The sequence below is a fragment of the Phaenicophaeus curvirostris genome, chromosome 14, assembly GCF_032191515.1.
Source record: "Phaenicophaeus curvirostris isolate KB17595 chromosome 14, BPBGC_Pcur_1.0, whole genome shotgun sequence".
NCBI classification, from domain to species: domain Eukaryota; kingdom Metazoa; phylum Chordata; class Aves; order Cuculiformes; family Cuculidae; genus Phaenicophaeus; species Phaenicophaeus curvirostris.
In genome coordinates this window covers 12165637-12180722 of record NC_091405.1, presented here as the reverse complement: position 1 = coordinate 12180722, position 15086 = coordinate 12165637, and the positions used below count along the sequence as shown (strand labels likewise).

General features: G+C 56.3%; 2 protein-coding genes across 4 annotated transcripts; both read right to left on the bottom strand.

Moving 5' to 3' along the window:
• Positions 1–427: 427 nt before the first annotated feature.
• Positions 428–5183, bottom strand: TMEM208 (transmembrane protein 208). The gene is made up of 6 exons (XM_069868496.1): positions 5098–5183; positions 4922–5017; positions 4023–4082; positions 3794–3930; positions 1845–1929; positions 428–876 (listed from the first exon to the last, which is right to left on the bottom strand). The coding sequence occupies exons 1-6, from the start codon at positions 5101–5103 to the stop codon at positions 739–741; spliced, it is 522 nt and encodes a 173-aa protein (XP_069724597.1). The 5' UTR covers positions 5104–5183; the 3' UTR covers positions 428–738.
• Positions 5184–5949: 766 nt separating this feature from the next.
• ELMO3 (engulfment and cell motility 3) lies at positions 5950–15080 on the bottom strand. Of its 3 annotated transcripts, XM_069868431.1 has the most exons (21): positions 14682–15078; positions 14567–14607; positions 14411–14483; positions 14283–14333; positions 13654–13823; positions 12723–12822; positions 12467–12618; positions 11606–11684; positions 10826–10876; positions 10365–10487; positions 10055–10186; positions 9677–9781; positions 9042–9150; positions 8678–8814; positions 8418–8581; positions 8189–8301; positions 7856–7960; positions 7504–7586; positions 7181–7261; positions 6814–7022; positions 5950–6721 (listed from the first exon to the last, which is right to left on the bottom strand). In XM_069868431.1, exons 1-21 carry the CDS (start codon positions 14757–14759, stop codon positions 6655–6657), a joined length of 2223 nt encoding a protein of 740 aa, XP_069724532.1. In that variant the 5' UTR covers positions 14760–15078; the 3' UTR covers positions 5950–6654. The 3 variants fall into 3 exon arrangements, with proteins under 3 accessions (XP_069724532.1, XP_069724533.1, XP_069724534.1); XM_069868432.1 differs by lacking the exon at positions 10365–10487 and having other exon boundaries at positions 14682–15080; XM_069868433.1 differs by lacking the exons at positions 10055–10186; positions 10365–10487; positions 10826–10876; ... (6 more) ...; positions 14567–14607; positions 14682–15078 and having other exon boundaries at positions 8678–8770.
• Positions 15081–15086: the final 6 nt, after the last annotated feature.

Below are 15086 nucleotides of genomic sequence, written 5' to 3'. Positions count from 1 at the left end.
CTGTACCACAGTTGTGGCACCCCAGCTGTGCCACCCCTGGGAGAGCTCTTTTATAAAAAAGAAAACAAAACAAACAAGCCCCAACCCACAGCTTTGGTTTTAGCTTCTTGTCGCCTTTCATCTCACTAAGCTCCCACATAACACAGGCCAGTCTGTGGCTCCAAAGCCTGGGTTCAGTCCCAAAACCTCCAAGGTTGGCTGCAAACCCAGCTCACAGTGGCTGCACACTCCCGCTCTTGCAGGGCAGCTGCTGCCCCTCTGCAGGGAGTGGATGCTGCGGCCAGTTGGGCAGCACAGAGCACACTCAAGACAACTTACCCTGGGGGCTTTTGCTTCCCTCTGCTCCAGGTCTCCAAGAGCATGGCAGCGTTTTTAACGGCTCCCTTCTGTGAGCCCTCCTCTACAAGCACACTGTCAGCACGGTCAGTAAGACTCTGCTCTTTAATGTACTGTTTCCTTCAACGTTGCGCTCCCAAGCCTCGAACGCGATACAGCTGCTTTAAACAGGTCTTCACACCCATCCCAGCACCATCCCACCTCGTCACCTCAAGGAACAAGGCCTCGACTTGTGCCAAGAACCAACCAAGGGAAGTCTCTTGCAGCCTTTTGAGCAGAACGGCAGCAATGACAGAGGGCAACGGAGCTACTGCAATGGTTTTGGATTGGTTTTGGTCGCATCCCTGATGAAATAACAGCATGGAAATGGGAGACGGTGTTCATCTATCCCCCTAAACAGGGCTAGAAGCGCTTCATCTGTCGGCGTTCCTGGCGGCGTTGCTTCTTCTCATTTGGCTCCTGCCCGGCAGGTGAAGAGTCGGCTGCGAGCCAGGGCCCCAGGATATTAACCCACAGGAGGTAGAGAGCTCGGCCGGGAGCCTGCAAACACGGGGGACACAAATGCGGTTACTTTGGGGTCGCTGTGGCGGGGATGGTGCTACAGAGAAAGCTGAGGGAGCTGGAATGCCTGTACAGGCTGGGTCAGGGGCATCAGAGGATGCACGGAAATCAATGGTAGTGAACATCCAAAATAAACAGCCCGATTTCATATGGTTTAGGAAATTGCATACGTATACAGCAGTCAGGCTTCATCTATGGAAATCCCAGCATCGGGTCTGAATTACCCAGAAAGATCCAACTGTTCAGATATCCTGCCTCTCCCTCCTTCAGAAAAAAACCATCCACATTCCTCTAAATAAAAGCAAATGTAGTCAGGATAGTCTCTGGATAGTCTAGGCTGCCCTCTGCCAGGCCAGCCAGAAAGGGGTAAGGACCGATGAGCACTCTTCATGTTCCCAAGATTGCCTCATATTCCTCTGTGGAAGATACTCAAAGCAACTATGCGACTTTTTAACTGACTGGAGATTTCTTGTCCTACTGCAAAAGCAGTTTTAGCTGGAGGCATGTAATGAATGTCTCAGGAGCAGAAAGAATCTGGTGTGTTAAGGGGAAATCAAAGCCTACAGTGTCCAGCTATTCCCAGCCTCAGTCCATACTGGTGAACGACCGAGAAAACCAGACAGAAAGAAACACAGCCTGTTTGTCACAGTCACAAAAAGGCTCTGCACACAAAGATGGCTTTGATCTGCCTCCTGTTTCTGGCTGCCCTTTCACAGGACCAGGGGGAAAGGCCAAGGCCAGCCTTATTTTTCATGATTGACTCAGTGGGATCAGGAGTTCTTTCCCTTGTATGGTCTCATTTTTAACAAGATTTGACAAGGAGGTTAAAAAATTCATCAAAAAACAGTTTTGGCCTGAAACAGCAAATGAAATGAAGTAGATTAAAGATGTCCTCAGTTCTGAAAAGAGAGAAAGATAGGGACAACAAGGAAAACCACAGGGCTTACCAAGAGCCAGAAGTACCAGACATAAAGCGAGTAGCAGCTCAGCACTTGGACTATAGCTGTTAGCAGGATGACATCCTTGAGGTGCCTGAGTGAGGAAAAGTAAAACATCAGCCTTCCATTCCAGCCTTGGGCAAACACACCAGCTCCTCTGCACTGACTCCGGGAACGACCCGGACAACCCAAGAGCTGTCCCTGCTAATCTGGAACAATCAGAGCAGTAAACAAATTAAATAAATCTGAGTTAAAAGAGCTAGGCTCCCTCTGAAAAGGGATATTGAGACATCGAGAAAGCTAAGGAATGCTGGGGGTGGAAATCAGCAGCAAACTCATCACCCCATGGGTTGCCCATGCTGGCTCCTTCACTCCCATTAAATCATCGGCTGGGATAAGAATGTGACTCAAGTCACATACAAGAATGAAGTCAAGAAAACAAAGGCAGAGCTAACGGTAATGAAATAGTTTGTCTCCTTCTGAGCAGTAAAGGCCAAAATACAGTGTCCAGCAACTACTGGTTTAGGCCAGGACGCCACCATCAATGCCAGACACTGCGGAATCCATCACAGCCCTCAGATCAAACATCTGTATTTTCCTTACGGGACTCCCCCATGTTGTGTTTCACAAAGTCGTGCCCAAAATATTTCATGATTCCACTCAGGAGAGCTAAAACGGTACAAACCAGGAGAAAAATGCTCAGCTGAGCAGCAGGAAAAACAATTCACTACAGGATGAAGATGGTGTCAAGCTCCCAGCTCACAAGTCACACTAGAAACAAATCCCTCTCTTCCATCAACTGAGTCTCTTACACCGGACATCTGAGTTACTCTGTCTGCACACACACCACATGCCACTCCATGAACAAATACACAATATGAGGGCTCATCCTGAGCAGAGACAGCAGGTTGTGTGCCACGCAGGTCACTCTGCCTGCTGAGAATGTCCCCGAGTACCTACCAGTTGCAGAACTAAAACTTCTAGTAAGAAAAATAGAACGTGACACCAAGGGTTCTGCTGGAAACAAGATCTTCCTATGTTTCTTTAAAAGCCTGGCAGCAAGTGAAAGCTGGCAATAACCCTTAAATTGTAGGACAAGGGCACAGGAGGGTAGGGGCCAAGTCCCCCAGGGACCTCGCTGAACAGACCCTGCAGATCCCCAACAGAGGGCAGGGACGACAGAAAGCAAAGCCTCACAGGCCTACACCCGCCCAGTGGTTTTCTGTAACTGAGGCTCACTGCTAGAAAACACAGAAATCTAGAAGGTATTCTTGCTGTTTCAGTACTGGTGTCTCCTTATATTTAACGGCACAGGTATTACTGTTGCATGTTCCTTGCTGGAGGAAAAGAGTTACAGCACCACCAGAACCACCGGAGAGGTAAACACTTAGCGTTGTCTGCTGATGGACACAGGGAAGGCACCGGGGCAGAAAGGGCTGAGGAGGCAAGAGGACCTGAGGGAGCAGGAGGTTTTGAGTGTTAGAACAGTCCACGACACGGCCAGTCTGCAGGGTAACTGGCAGCACGTGCCTTTCCACTGCATCGAGCACTACCTACAGTGCTGGTTTAAAAACAAATATATATATATATCTGTGCAGTGCACTGTGGAAGTGTACACAGTGTCCCTTCACTGAAAGAAGGCTACAGCCTACTCCAGCTGGGTTCTCCTACCTGTGTGCCTCAGCCCTACAGATCGTGCCTGTTCTGGGCTGACAGACCCAGGCAGTGGCTCCCCACTACTGCATGCTGGGCCAAGCGCTCTGCTAACAAGGACAGTTTAAGTTGATTCTTGGAAAAAAATGGCTCCAGGCCTCAGGTTGCCCTCACGCCTGCACGGTCAGGAAGGCTGTGGCAGGCGCTGAAGACTGGCCGCCTCCCCTGGGGGCTCTCCTGGCTCTGCGCGCAGGCTCAGGCAGCAGGTCCTGCTCACCTGGGCTCCTGCGGGTGCGGACACTCACTCTGCCATCCCCTGCTCCATGTTCAGGTCGATCCCCCCATCGGCGAGGCTGCCATCCTCCGTGAAAGACGGCTTTGCCATGGAGCTCATGGAGCGGTAGCTGGTGCCGTAGACCACCGAGCTGAAGACAAACGCTACCTGTGACAAAGAAAGTGCTGTCGGCTGCAAGAGCCACGACCCCCGGGGCCGGCCGGCCTCGCCAGCCGGGGAAGGGCTGGGATTCCCCTCACCCACGTCCAGGCAGAGGCGGTAGGGTAGAAGATCACCAGGTTCACCACAGCGTAGACGGCCTGCAGAGAGAATCATAGAATCATAGAATAACCAAGTTGGAAGAGACCCACCGGATCATCGAGTCCAAAAATTCCTATCAAACACTAAACCATGCCCCTGAGCACCTCATCCACCCGTGCCTTAAACACCTCCAGGGAAGGTGAATCAACCACCTCCCTGGGCAGCCTCTGCCAGTGCCCAATGACCCTTGCTGTGAAGAATTTTTTCCTAATGTCCAGCCTGAACCTCCCCTGGTGGAGCTTGAGGCCATTCCCTCTCGTCCTGTCCCCCGTCACTTGGGAGGAGAGCCCAGCTCCCTCCTCTCCACAACCTCCTTTCAGGTAGTTGGAGAGAGCAATGAGGTCTCCCCTCAGCCTCCTCTTCTCCAGGCTAAACACCCCCAGCTCTCTCAGCCGCTCCTCATCAGGCCTGTTCTCCAGCCCCCTCACCAGCTTCGTTGCTCTTCTCTGGACTCGCTCCAAAGCCTCAACATCCTTCTTGTGGTGAGGGGCCCAGAACTGAACACAGGATTCGAGGAGCGGTCTCACCAGGGCCGAGTCCAGAGGGAGAATAACCTCCCTGGACCTGCTGGTCACGCCGTTTCTGATCCAAGCCAAGATGCCATTGGCCTTCTTGGCCACCTGGGCCACTGCTGGCTCATGTTCAGTCGCTGCCAACCAACACCCCCAGGTCCCTCTCCTCCAGGCAGCTGTCTGTCCATCTGCCAGCATGACCGGCTGGCTGCATGGGCAGCACGGCTGCCTATCTGTCTGCTGTGCACGGCTGCTTGTCTGTCTGCCTATCTGCCTGTCTGTCTGTCCGCGCCCCCGCCCGGCCCGGTGCCCCCGGCCGCACTCACGGAGGCCCCCAGGATGATGCGGAGGTAGAAGCGCAGCGTCTCGCGGTTCTCCTCGAAGATCTGCTTCTTGCCCTTGGTGCCCGCCTTCCCCTTGGGCTGCGGAGCCAAGACAGGCGGTCAGCGGCGCGGCCCAGGCCCGCCCCGGCCCCGGCCCCGGCCCCGGCCCCGCCACTCACCGCCATGGCCGCGCCAGCGCCGCGCTCCGCTTCCGGAGCCCGCCGGAAGTGACGTCACGGAAGTGCGACCTCCCCGGAAGTGGCGGGGCTGGGTCTCGTAGGGCGAGGGCTGCGGGGCGGCTGAGTCGTGTGGGTGTGGAAGAGCTTGGGAATCATCGAGTTCAACCGCGCCTTCCCACCACTAAACCAGATCGCCGAGCACCGAGCCTGCCCGTCTTTTAAATGCCTCCCGGGGTGGTGACTCCACCACCTCTCTGGGCAGCCTCTCCCCGTGCTCGAGAACCCTTTCAGTGAAGAAGTTTTCCCTAATATCCACTCTACACCTCCCCTGGCGCAACTTAAGGCCGTTCCCTCTTGTCCTGTCAGCACCCACCTCGCTACAAACTCCTTTCAGGCAGTTGTAGAGAGCAATGAGGTCTCCCCTCAGCCTCCTCCAGCCTAAAGAGTCCCAATTCCCTCAGCCACTCCTCCTAACCCTTGCTCTCCAGCTCCTTCCCCAGCTCCGTTTCCCATCTCTGGACCCGCTTCAGCCTCTCACTCTCCCTCCTGGAGCGAGGGGCCCAAAACTGAACAGAGGATCCAAGATGTGGCCACAGCCCTTGCCCTGTACAGGGACACAATCACTTCCCACGTCCTGCTGGCCACGCTGATAGGGGCTGGGATGCCATTAGCTCCACGGCCACCTTCTGCAGAGAGGACAGCGTTTTCCTTTGCCACTTTTCTGCCCAGCAGCAGCCACCATCCTGCCTGTGTGGTAGCTTCCAGGCTGCTGCAGCAACGGCTCGGCCGTGCCCCCTTTTGCCCCACAGCCTGCCTGCCCCCTTCCCCAAACCATTGACAAGGACGCTGCCCCAAGTTCTCCATGAGTGTTTATTGTCCCAGGACGTGGAAGACAGAGGCACAATTGGAGCCCAGCAACCCCAGGGCAGCGGTTATTTCCACAACAGCCCTGGGAGAAGCGGAGCAGTGGGGTGGGAAGGAGGTAGCTCATCGTGGTGCAGCAGCATGGCTGAAGGGTACAAGCTCCTGCCCTGGGCAGGGGAAGGCACCAGGACTGACAGCACCGGGCGGCAAGGGCAGAGCAGGGTCTGCTCCTCACACCGGGCACAGCAGCAACGAGCTCCTGCCCAGCTGAAACAGCACTGGGCGAGGAGGATGTACCCTGAACACCCCTTTCCAGAAGCAGAAAAACCTTTCCATGTGGGAGGGACCTAGCTGGGCAGGCACACCATTAGCTAGAGATGCTGAAAGGGTGGTTTATCCTTTTCCTATCCCCTTTCTTGGTCAGAAATTATTCCTTGTACTGGTAGGGAGAGTGAGACAGTGCAGATTCGTACCTTTGTAGTGCTGTCCCAGTGCTGCCTGTACCTTTAGCCCTGCCCTCTCTGCAGAGCCTGGCTGCAGCGGTGGGGGCAGTGCCACCATGGAGGGGGTCGGCTGTCTGGAAAATATTTTGTGGGGGCCAAAGCAGCCAAGTTTTTCCCCCTCAAACAGGAGCCTGAAGCTCTGCAGCACTCTCGCTGGAGGACAGGACACAGGCAGAGAAGGGGAAGCAGCTTACCATGGGATGGGGAAGGTGCAGGCTGCACCGACCCAAGCCCCCAGCCAGTGTCTGGGCTCGTCCCTTGGGGCAGGAGATGGGGGACAGAGCCTGGAGAAGGGGGCTTGATTGTGGGGAGTGTGTGTGGGGAGGAAGGGGCACAGGGGGGAACTCACTGCTCTGCATGGCTGAAGTCATAGCAGAAGTTGAGGTTGCTGGGGGGCTTTGGGACAGGAGGGGGGGTGTCAGGGATGCTGATGTTCTCCAGGTCCAGGAGTCGCAGCTTGAGCTCCATGGACAGCAGGACATCGAGGTCTGTCTGCGTTCGCTCACTTGTCATCTCCTTGCCCAGGAGCACGTTCAGCCCGTCCATCCAGAGGCAGAACTGGGGGAGCAGAGCACAGGCAACTCTAGAGCCCCCTCTCCCTGCTGTGTCCTCCCCGTGGGCTGGGCTGGGGGAACACAGATGACTCTTCCCCTGCCTTCTGTCCCCTGGCAAGGACACCTGGCCACAGTGCCTGCCCAGCGGGCCCTGGAGCTCACCTCGTACCGGGTGGGGGCAACAAAGTTGAGACAGTATTCCTCCACGTCGTACACAATGGAGAAGGCAAGCTCCAGGACGTCCTGCAGGGACAACACCATTGGGAACCAGCTTCTCAGCTGGGCTTTTCCCAGCCAGCAGGGTTCAGAGCAGAAGCTGCTACCCCACCTCTGCGCCCCAAAAGATCCAAGTCATCTCTAGACTCAAGTCACATCAAAAACCTGCCACCGTCCATGAAGCCACCCAACCTGCCACCACCAAAACCCATCACCAGCTGAGGAGGGGAGTGCGCTGGGCCCCTGTGCAAGGTGGGGCGGGTGCCAACCTTGTTCTGCTTCCCAGAGCTCTTCTCCTTCGTGTGTGGACATTCCTTTCCCACAAGCAGCATCTTCATGTCTGCCACAGGAACTAGGGCAAGCGGAGAAGTTGTGAGCACAGCGTCTGTCAGCCCTTTGCAGCTCAGGGACACTCAGGCCATGCTGTAGTGCTCTTTGGAGACCGAGTCCTCCCCAGCCTGAGCTCCCACACCTCCCAGTCCCACAGCACCAACAGACACTGGTGTGGGGCAGCCAGGCAGAGGGGCAGTTACAGCCTTTGGGTATCCCCAGCCCATCACAGCTGGGGTGGGCAGAGAGCTCCCCTCCCTCCTTCCCACCCTCTTTCTCCATGTCACCTACTTTTCTCTGTCAGACTCTCGATGGGGGGAGAGCGTACCCCCTCCTCCACGTCCCCGTAGTGCAGGACCTTGTGGTTGGGTGACAGGCGGCAGTACCAGAGCTTGTCTGCAGCAGAAGGGCCATGGGAAAGGATCAGCCTCCCTTCGCCACGGCCCCCATCCCGGGGTGGAAGGAGCACACCTGACTTGGTCTGACTTGGTGGGCCAGCCCATGCCAGCCATCCAGGAGCCACGGGCACTGCTCCCCACAAATTAACTGTAACTTCCCTGGTGGCAGGGGAATGTGGGGAGAAGCCTCTGCCCCCCTGCCCAGGAGCAGGGGGCTGCCACTCACCCTGCCTGCGGCGGCTGCTGATCTTGCGGAAGAGGGTGCCCTCACAGAGGTGCAGCAGGCGCTGCTGTCGGATCAGCTCCAGCAGCTCTGGCTTCAGCCTCTCGCGCAGCTCCCTGGTGTAAAAGCCAGCAGAAGAGGAGCACGGCCACTTTAGCAGGCACTTGCTGACCTCTCCAGCCCCATAGGGTGCATCCTCCCAGCCATTATCGCAGCTCCAGCTGCCACTCACAGCACAGGCACAGCCAGGGTCTCCTCCTGGTGCAGCCGCTCCGTCTGCCGCAGCTTCAGGATCTCACTGTAGTTCAGCGTGTTCACTCTAGTCTTGAATAGCTCCAGGGAGGTGGGCTTGAGGGACAGGGTCCTGGTGATCTGCTCCCGCACCACCTGCAGCACCTGCGGGACCCAAGGCGTCACCCCCAGTCTGGTGACCCTCCTCAGAGTCCCTGAATTTGTCCCCAGCCCCTCTGGGGCCCCTGCACTCCCTCGCACCTTGTCAAAGTCCTCCTGGGTAGCGCGCATCTCCTTCCAGGTCTTGTTCACCAGCTGGATGCAGATGCAGAAGAGCTCTTCAAAGAAATGATCCTGCCCGAAGAACATAGGGTAAAAGGCCTGAGCTGTCTCCGAGCCTGTGGTGAGAAGGACAGGTGATGCCAGATACCCCGTTTTTTCTGGGAAAGCCTCAGAGTCCAGTAAAACCTGAACATTTCCCAGCCCTGCCTCCCCCTCGCCTGCTGCTGGCCACGCCAGAGCCTGGTGGCCCCAGGTACGCAGCCCCCTGCCCTGGCAGCTTGTCCCCACTCTGGGCAGCCGGCAGGGAGCAGGGCAGGGAGGACAAGGTGAGGTGCACACCTACATGGCTCTCCAACATGCAGGATCTCGCAGAGGATCAGAGTGAGCTGGATGCTGCTTCGAGCGAAGGGGCACTCGTGTTTGTCTTCCCGGCTGCTGTTCTCGAGAACAAACTGAAGGAGAACATTGTTGCCTCCGTTACACGCACCATGGACTCAGGGGCTGCTACAACAGTGGGACTCATACATCCCACATGCCTCCTGAACCTCCTAGTCAAGTAGGCCACCCAAGCGAAGCCACCCTTGATAGAAATAGTTATCTCTTCCCCAAAACCAGCCCCAGCCTCCTCCTGCCCCTGCTGCAGTCACAGACCAAGCAGGTTGGTGCTAACGCCCTGCAACCACTGCCTGGCTTTACCCAAATTGTCCCATTCTGCTCAGTCGTGAACAAGGCTTGGAGACCAAGCTGTGGGCAAAACACTAAAAATTATGGTGACCCATCAGTGCCATCGGCCTCAAGTGGCTGCTCCAACACACCGGGAAGACTCTGCTCCTTCTGAAACAGGCAGGAGTAGGACACCTGCCCAAAAGGGACATCCTCACCTGGGTTTGGCCAGGGACAGATCACAAGGAAAGAAAAAGAAGGTGGACCCCCACCAGCACCTCTCTGCCAGGCAGTTCTCTGGGAGAGCGCACGCACCCTGCTGTAGGCGTTGGGAGTGTGCCTGGAGAAATACACCATGTTGTCGAGGGCAAGGAGTCCTGGTGGGGCACGGCGGAGGTCCTCCGCTGGGTTGCTGTTGTTCTAGGAGGACATGAAAGATGCAATTTAGCATCTGCTGATTTCTTCTCTGCACTGTGGAGTTCTCCTGATGCAGCCACAGGGTTTGCCTTTTGAGTCCTGGCAGCTCCGCAACGCCTGCTCTTTAGCAGTGCTGAGGGAGCAGAGGGGAGGGACTGCCCGCTGGCCCACCAGCATCAACAGGGACACCAGGCTTATGGGAGCCATCAGGAGATGCCATCGAGGCAGAGTGGTGGAACCAGCGTGGGGGTGGGGAGGGAATGCAGAGGGACACACCATGAAGCCCAGCTTGCGGAACTCCTTGGCACACAGGGATCGCCGGCGCTCGGTGCTGAAGTTGCTGGCAGGTGCCTCGCTCTCTGACTCAAAGGCGGTTTGGCGCAGAGACTGGAGGAGGTCCCGCTGTTCCTGGAGGGAAAGCAGAGAAGACGGGGTTCTGGTGAGCCCCACGTGAGCAGGTTCTCCAAGGACAAACCAATGATGAAATCAAGCATGCTGGATTCACCCAAAGGCGTAGCTTCACCCGCCTCTAATTCCACAGATGGAAGAGAGCAGAGACAGACTCACAAGAAGAGCACTCCCAGACCTGTGAGTAGGGATCCATGGAGGTCCTCATGCGGCGCTCACATAGGTTGAGGCTGACAGACTGCAGCACGTACAGGTAATGGGCCATCTCATCCCCCAGAGGCTCCGAGCTGTGGATAATGTTCTACAGGAGACCGCATGTGAGAAGGTTCTCCACACTGCTGCTCCCAGTTCCTTCAAGACTAGAGCCCAACAGCCAAAGCCCAGCAGGTCCTGCTGCTTAAAGGGGCATTAGGAGGTGGGTAGTTCCTCTTGAGGCTGGACAAGAGCTGGGGATGCAACCCTGGGCATGTGGGTGCCAGCATGGCAGCATCCATAGGAGGCATCAAGGAAGGGGTGTGGGGCACACAGGCAACCCAGATAGGTATGATCTCTAAAATCTGGGGCTGAGGGGACAGGGGTGGGGAGGAAGGAGAGAGAATGAAGAACAGAGCAGACCCTTGCACCACCTCAGCTCCTCACCTTGTGGATAAACTGCCTGATGTTCTTCTCCCACAGGTAGTCCATCATGTCCTAGGAAGGTAGGAGGATATGAGATGTTCCCCCAGCTCAGGATACCACCATTTCCCCCCGAAAGATGGTGTTCCCTCTGCAGATCTACTTTCCCATTATACTTGGCTTTCAGCCACTGGTAGGGTGGGAATAGAAAGGAACTGGCAGTTTCAGGAGTGACACGGGTAAGCAGGGGATCTGTCCCCAGCTTCCACTGCCCTGGCAGCCAGGACCAGCCCACCCCAAGCTCCTGTGCCACCAGGCTGACAGGACAGGTTGTGTCAGCCGAGGAGAAGAGGCAGAGTGAGGACACTAACTTAAAATGTCCCAAGTGACGGGGGACAGGACGAGAGGGAATGGCCTTAAGCTCTGCCAGGGGAGGTTCAGGCTGGACATTAGGAAAACATATTTCATGGAAAGGGTCATTGGGCACTGGCAGAGGCTGCCCAGGGAGGGGGTTGAGTCCCCATCCCTGGAGGTGTTTAAGGGACAGGTGGACAAGGCACTGAGGGGCATGGTTAAGTGTTTGATAGGAATGGTTGGACTCGATGATCCGATGGGTCTTTTCCAACCTGGTGATTCTATGATTCTATGCTCTGCCTGTCACTGAGATTTCACATCCCTCCAAAACTACTCCAAGGCACGTGAGACAGCAGAGCACCTCCACGAGAGAGGCACCGCAGTGCTTGGATCTGTGATGCCCACTCCCCTGCCACCACCTGCTGCCTGTGAGCAGGCTGCAGCCCTTACCCGCCGCTCGGCGTCGGTCGCAGCCAGCAGCAACGCGATGAGTAGGGCCATGGCCTTCAGCTGCAGCTGGGCATTTGTTCTGCAGGAGGAGGATGGCGAGAGTCACCGGCTCTGAGGATGGCCTCGTCCTCCCCGAGGCAAGACCCATTCCTCCTGCCTTCACTGCTGGACCCCACTGCGTGGAGCTGGGGGACTCAGAGGCTGGAGGCATGAGTGAGCAGGTGCTAACCGTGGGGCTGAGGGTGACTGCACCCCACAGCTGTGACTGCAGAGCACCCACAAGCGTATCAGATATCGCTCTGCACACCCCCTGGGTGCAGCACTTTGAAACCAGAGAAAAAGCCACGGTGAGCAGTAGCCTCCTGTCTATCAGGAGCCCTGGGCACAAGCCTTTCTATTTCCTAAGAAGGGAAACCTCCAGACTCAAACTCAAGAGACACAGAGGCATGACAAAGGGGAGGGAACGAAGAACCCACCTTGGCCAAAGGATTTAACAAATTCTGTTTGTTCCATACAGCACTACCACCCCAAGGTGCAGGGAAAAGACTAGTGCACCTAAACACACTGGGGAAAGGGAAGGAAGAGCCAATGCCAGGAAAAAGGCCACTCAGGCAAAGAAACAAAAGGAGTGAACAAAACAGGCCGTGGATGAAGGAATCTGAGCTGGAGACAGGGTGTTTTCCAGGACAGCTCTCCCCTGCACTGGGGGCAGGACAGGCTGATGTCCCAAGTGTTGTTTAAGAAAGGAAAATAAAACGTTGTGCCAGGTATAGTCAGCAAGACCTGGGGAAATCCTCTCTATCACCTCATCCCCACTGGCCCTGGGATATGGGCAAACGATGCTCTGGCCTCTCCACTTACACCTGCAGGTGGGTGAGAAGGCGATCCAGCGTCACTTCTTTTTTAACGAGCTCGAAGAGGAGGCGACTGGTAGGCACCATGTTCTCCAAGATCGACAAGGAGAGCTGCTGGACAGATGCATCCACCGCGTTCATATTGACGTAGCTCACTATCTACAAGACACAAACCCATCTGTCAGTGGCAGGCTAAGTCTGGGTGAAGAGAGCAACAGGGAATCTCAAGGGCGCAGGCTATGGACCCTGCAGAAGGCCTTTACCTTCTTGATGAAGGCTGCACTAAGAGTCTCCCAGGAAACAAAGTCATGCTCCATCAGCTCCATGAAGGCCTTCAGGGTGTAAGCCAGCATCTCCCCTGTACTGGTGGGACAGAGGAGCAAGGGCAGTGAGGGTGGGTCCAGAAACCCCACAGTCAACACCATGAGACGGGGCAGTTGCACATTGGTGGGTACGTTAGAAACAGCGAGAGAATCAGAGAGCAGGAGAAGGGAAAGAGAGACTGTCGGGTAAGAAATCGGACTCTTGCTTAGTCATCCCAGGAAGTCAAGGCAGGGGAAGTTCAATAGTTTCTGGAAAGCTGTGTTACCACGGTGCAAAGATCACAGCAGATAAGCCCTCAGAATGGCCAAGCCACCCCAAATCCCTCCCCCTGCTTCCAAGAAACACTCGCTGCCTAGTTTTATGGTCCAGATCCTCTAGGAGACAGGAGCTCAGCAGAGATGCACTGTCACATCCTGAATGTCAGGCAGGCACTAGTATTTGGCAGCCAGGGTTTTCTTGACCAGCATGCAGCTAAAACCTCAGGGCAGAAGGATTATTTGGGGTGCCGGGAAGAAGCAGCAGCGGAGGCTAGGAAGATAGCAGGAGGTTTCCTGGCAGCAAAACCCATCAGGATGCAGATGACCCAGACAGCGAAGGGATGGGAAGCTCAAGTTTGGACACAGTCACAAAGAGTCAGGACCACAGACCCATGGATGTTAGCGTGCAGCGACACAGCCACGTACCTGCAGGTAAGGAGCCTGCAGAGTCAAGCACCTTGCTGCCAGTGCCGCTCCTCATGCCGCAGCACAGGATTAACAAGCCAGGAATAAAACTGGAGTCCCCTCCAACGCCCAGCCTGGCGCTCATGCAGCATTAGCAAAGGAGAAGAAAGGTCAAGAACTGTAAGGAAAGTCCTCTCCTGATACTCACTCATTCCCTTCTTCTACAATACGGAAGATTTGTTTCAAGCCATTCCTGTTGATGAACTCCTGAGCAAAGGTAACATCTTGGGAGAGGCTTGCAAGTTTCTTCAGTGAGTCAGTCTTCACATCCGAGTTGTTGCTCTGGATTCCGCTGTACAGCCGCTCTGCTTCTTGGTCCTACCAGGAAGGAAAGAATCAAGCCAAAGGGAATCCTCAAGAAACAGCAAGAAGCTTGGAAGTAAAGGCTGGAAGAACTTAAGCACAAGTTTTGGAAGGAGACTCAGCCTAGAACAGCTCTGGTAAGGAGCTGAACAGAGAGACAGAGCCACCAGAGCAGAGACAAGGAGGAGCCGAGGGAGAAGGTCAAGCTGGCACAATGCTAAGAACACTTGATGAGCTGGCCCACGTGTCCAAAGCATCGCAAGATGGTTTAGTTTCTCTTAAAACTCCCCCAAGCTCTGCTGAAGGAGAATAAAGGTTGAGACAAGTCTGCTGGGTCTGAGGCACCGAGAGGAGCCGTCACAAGCCAGAAGTTGCTGAGCGAGACAGAGGGCTTGGAGGACCACATCACCCCATCACAGCGCGACATCCCACCAGAGCCCACGGCAGAGGAGATGGGGGGACAGAGGGATGTACCGGGGAGGTGGTCAGCCGTAAAATGCTCCCATTCTTAATCTCCCCACGGTTCTGCAAGGAGAAAGAAATCAGTAAGAGAGCAAAGCACTGTACTGGTGGGGCTCGGGAGAGGTCGGGGAGCACCTCACCAGCTCGGTGATATAGGTCTGTCGCCCATCCGCGTATTGCAGGGCGTAGCGCTCGGCGTTGGGCAGGCTCCACCTGCGGTGACAGGCAGCCGGTCACAGCACTGTACGGCTGTGGACTGTCACGACACGGTGGTGGGCAGCGGGTGCGATACTCACGCATCGCAGACGTCCTTGAGCACCGAGGCGAGGGGCTTGGTCTGCAAGCGAGAGGGGGGCCATGAGGTGGAGCGAAGGGTCCACAGTGCGGGGGGTCGAGGGTGCCAAGCGGTACCTGCTGGAGCTCAATGAGCTGTGGGATGGCTCCCACCATCTGGATGGCGATCTTCACCACGTCCTTGGGCGGCGGCATGGCTCCCACGGCGGCAGTCACCGCTCCGCCTGCCGCTCCGCAGTTCCGGGTCGTTTCTGCTGCTGCTGCCTCCCCGCCTCCCAGAGGGCCCCTGCTGCTGGCCCCAAGGCTCCGCTGCCACCGGTTGCGATGGCGGCGCTGGTTACGATGGCAATACTGGTTACGATGGAGATACCGGTTACGATGGCGGTGCTGGACGCAGCCCTGAGCAGGCCCAGCCCAGCCCCCTCACCTGAGCTGACGCGGTTCAGCGGGACCCACCTCCGCAGCGAGGATGAGGCCTCTCACTAAGCAAGCGCCCAGCCCTGGGGCGATGGCCAGCACCCC

Excerpts from the sequence above, each read along its gene's own strand:
- TMEM208 (XM_069868496.1), bottom strand. Across the intron at positions 1,930-3,793 it reads ATGGAGCAGGGGATGGCAGA|GCACCTCAAGGATGTCATCC; the intron begins GTGAGTGTCCGC and ends TTCCTCACTCAG. Across the intron at positions 877-1,844 it reads TCTGGTACTTCTGGCTCTTG|GCTCCCGGCCGAGCTCTCTA; the intron begins GTAAGCCCTGTG and ends CCGTGTTTGCAG.
- ELMO3 (XM_069868431.1), bottom strand. The coding sequence starts at position 14,759 with ATGCCGCCGCCCAAGGACGTGGTGAAGATCGCCATCCAGATGGTGGGA. Across the intron at positions 8,815-9,041 it reads CCTGCATGTTGGAGAGCCAT|GCTCGGAGACAGCTCAGGCC; the intron begins GTAGGTGTGCAC and ends TTCTCACCACAG. Across the intron at positions 7,262-7,503 it reads GCTCTGGGAAGCAGAACAAG|GACGTCCTGGAGCTTGCCTT; the intron begins GTTGGCACCCGC and ends TTGTCCCTGCAG.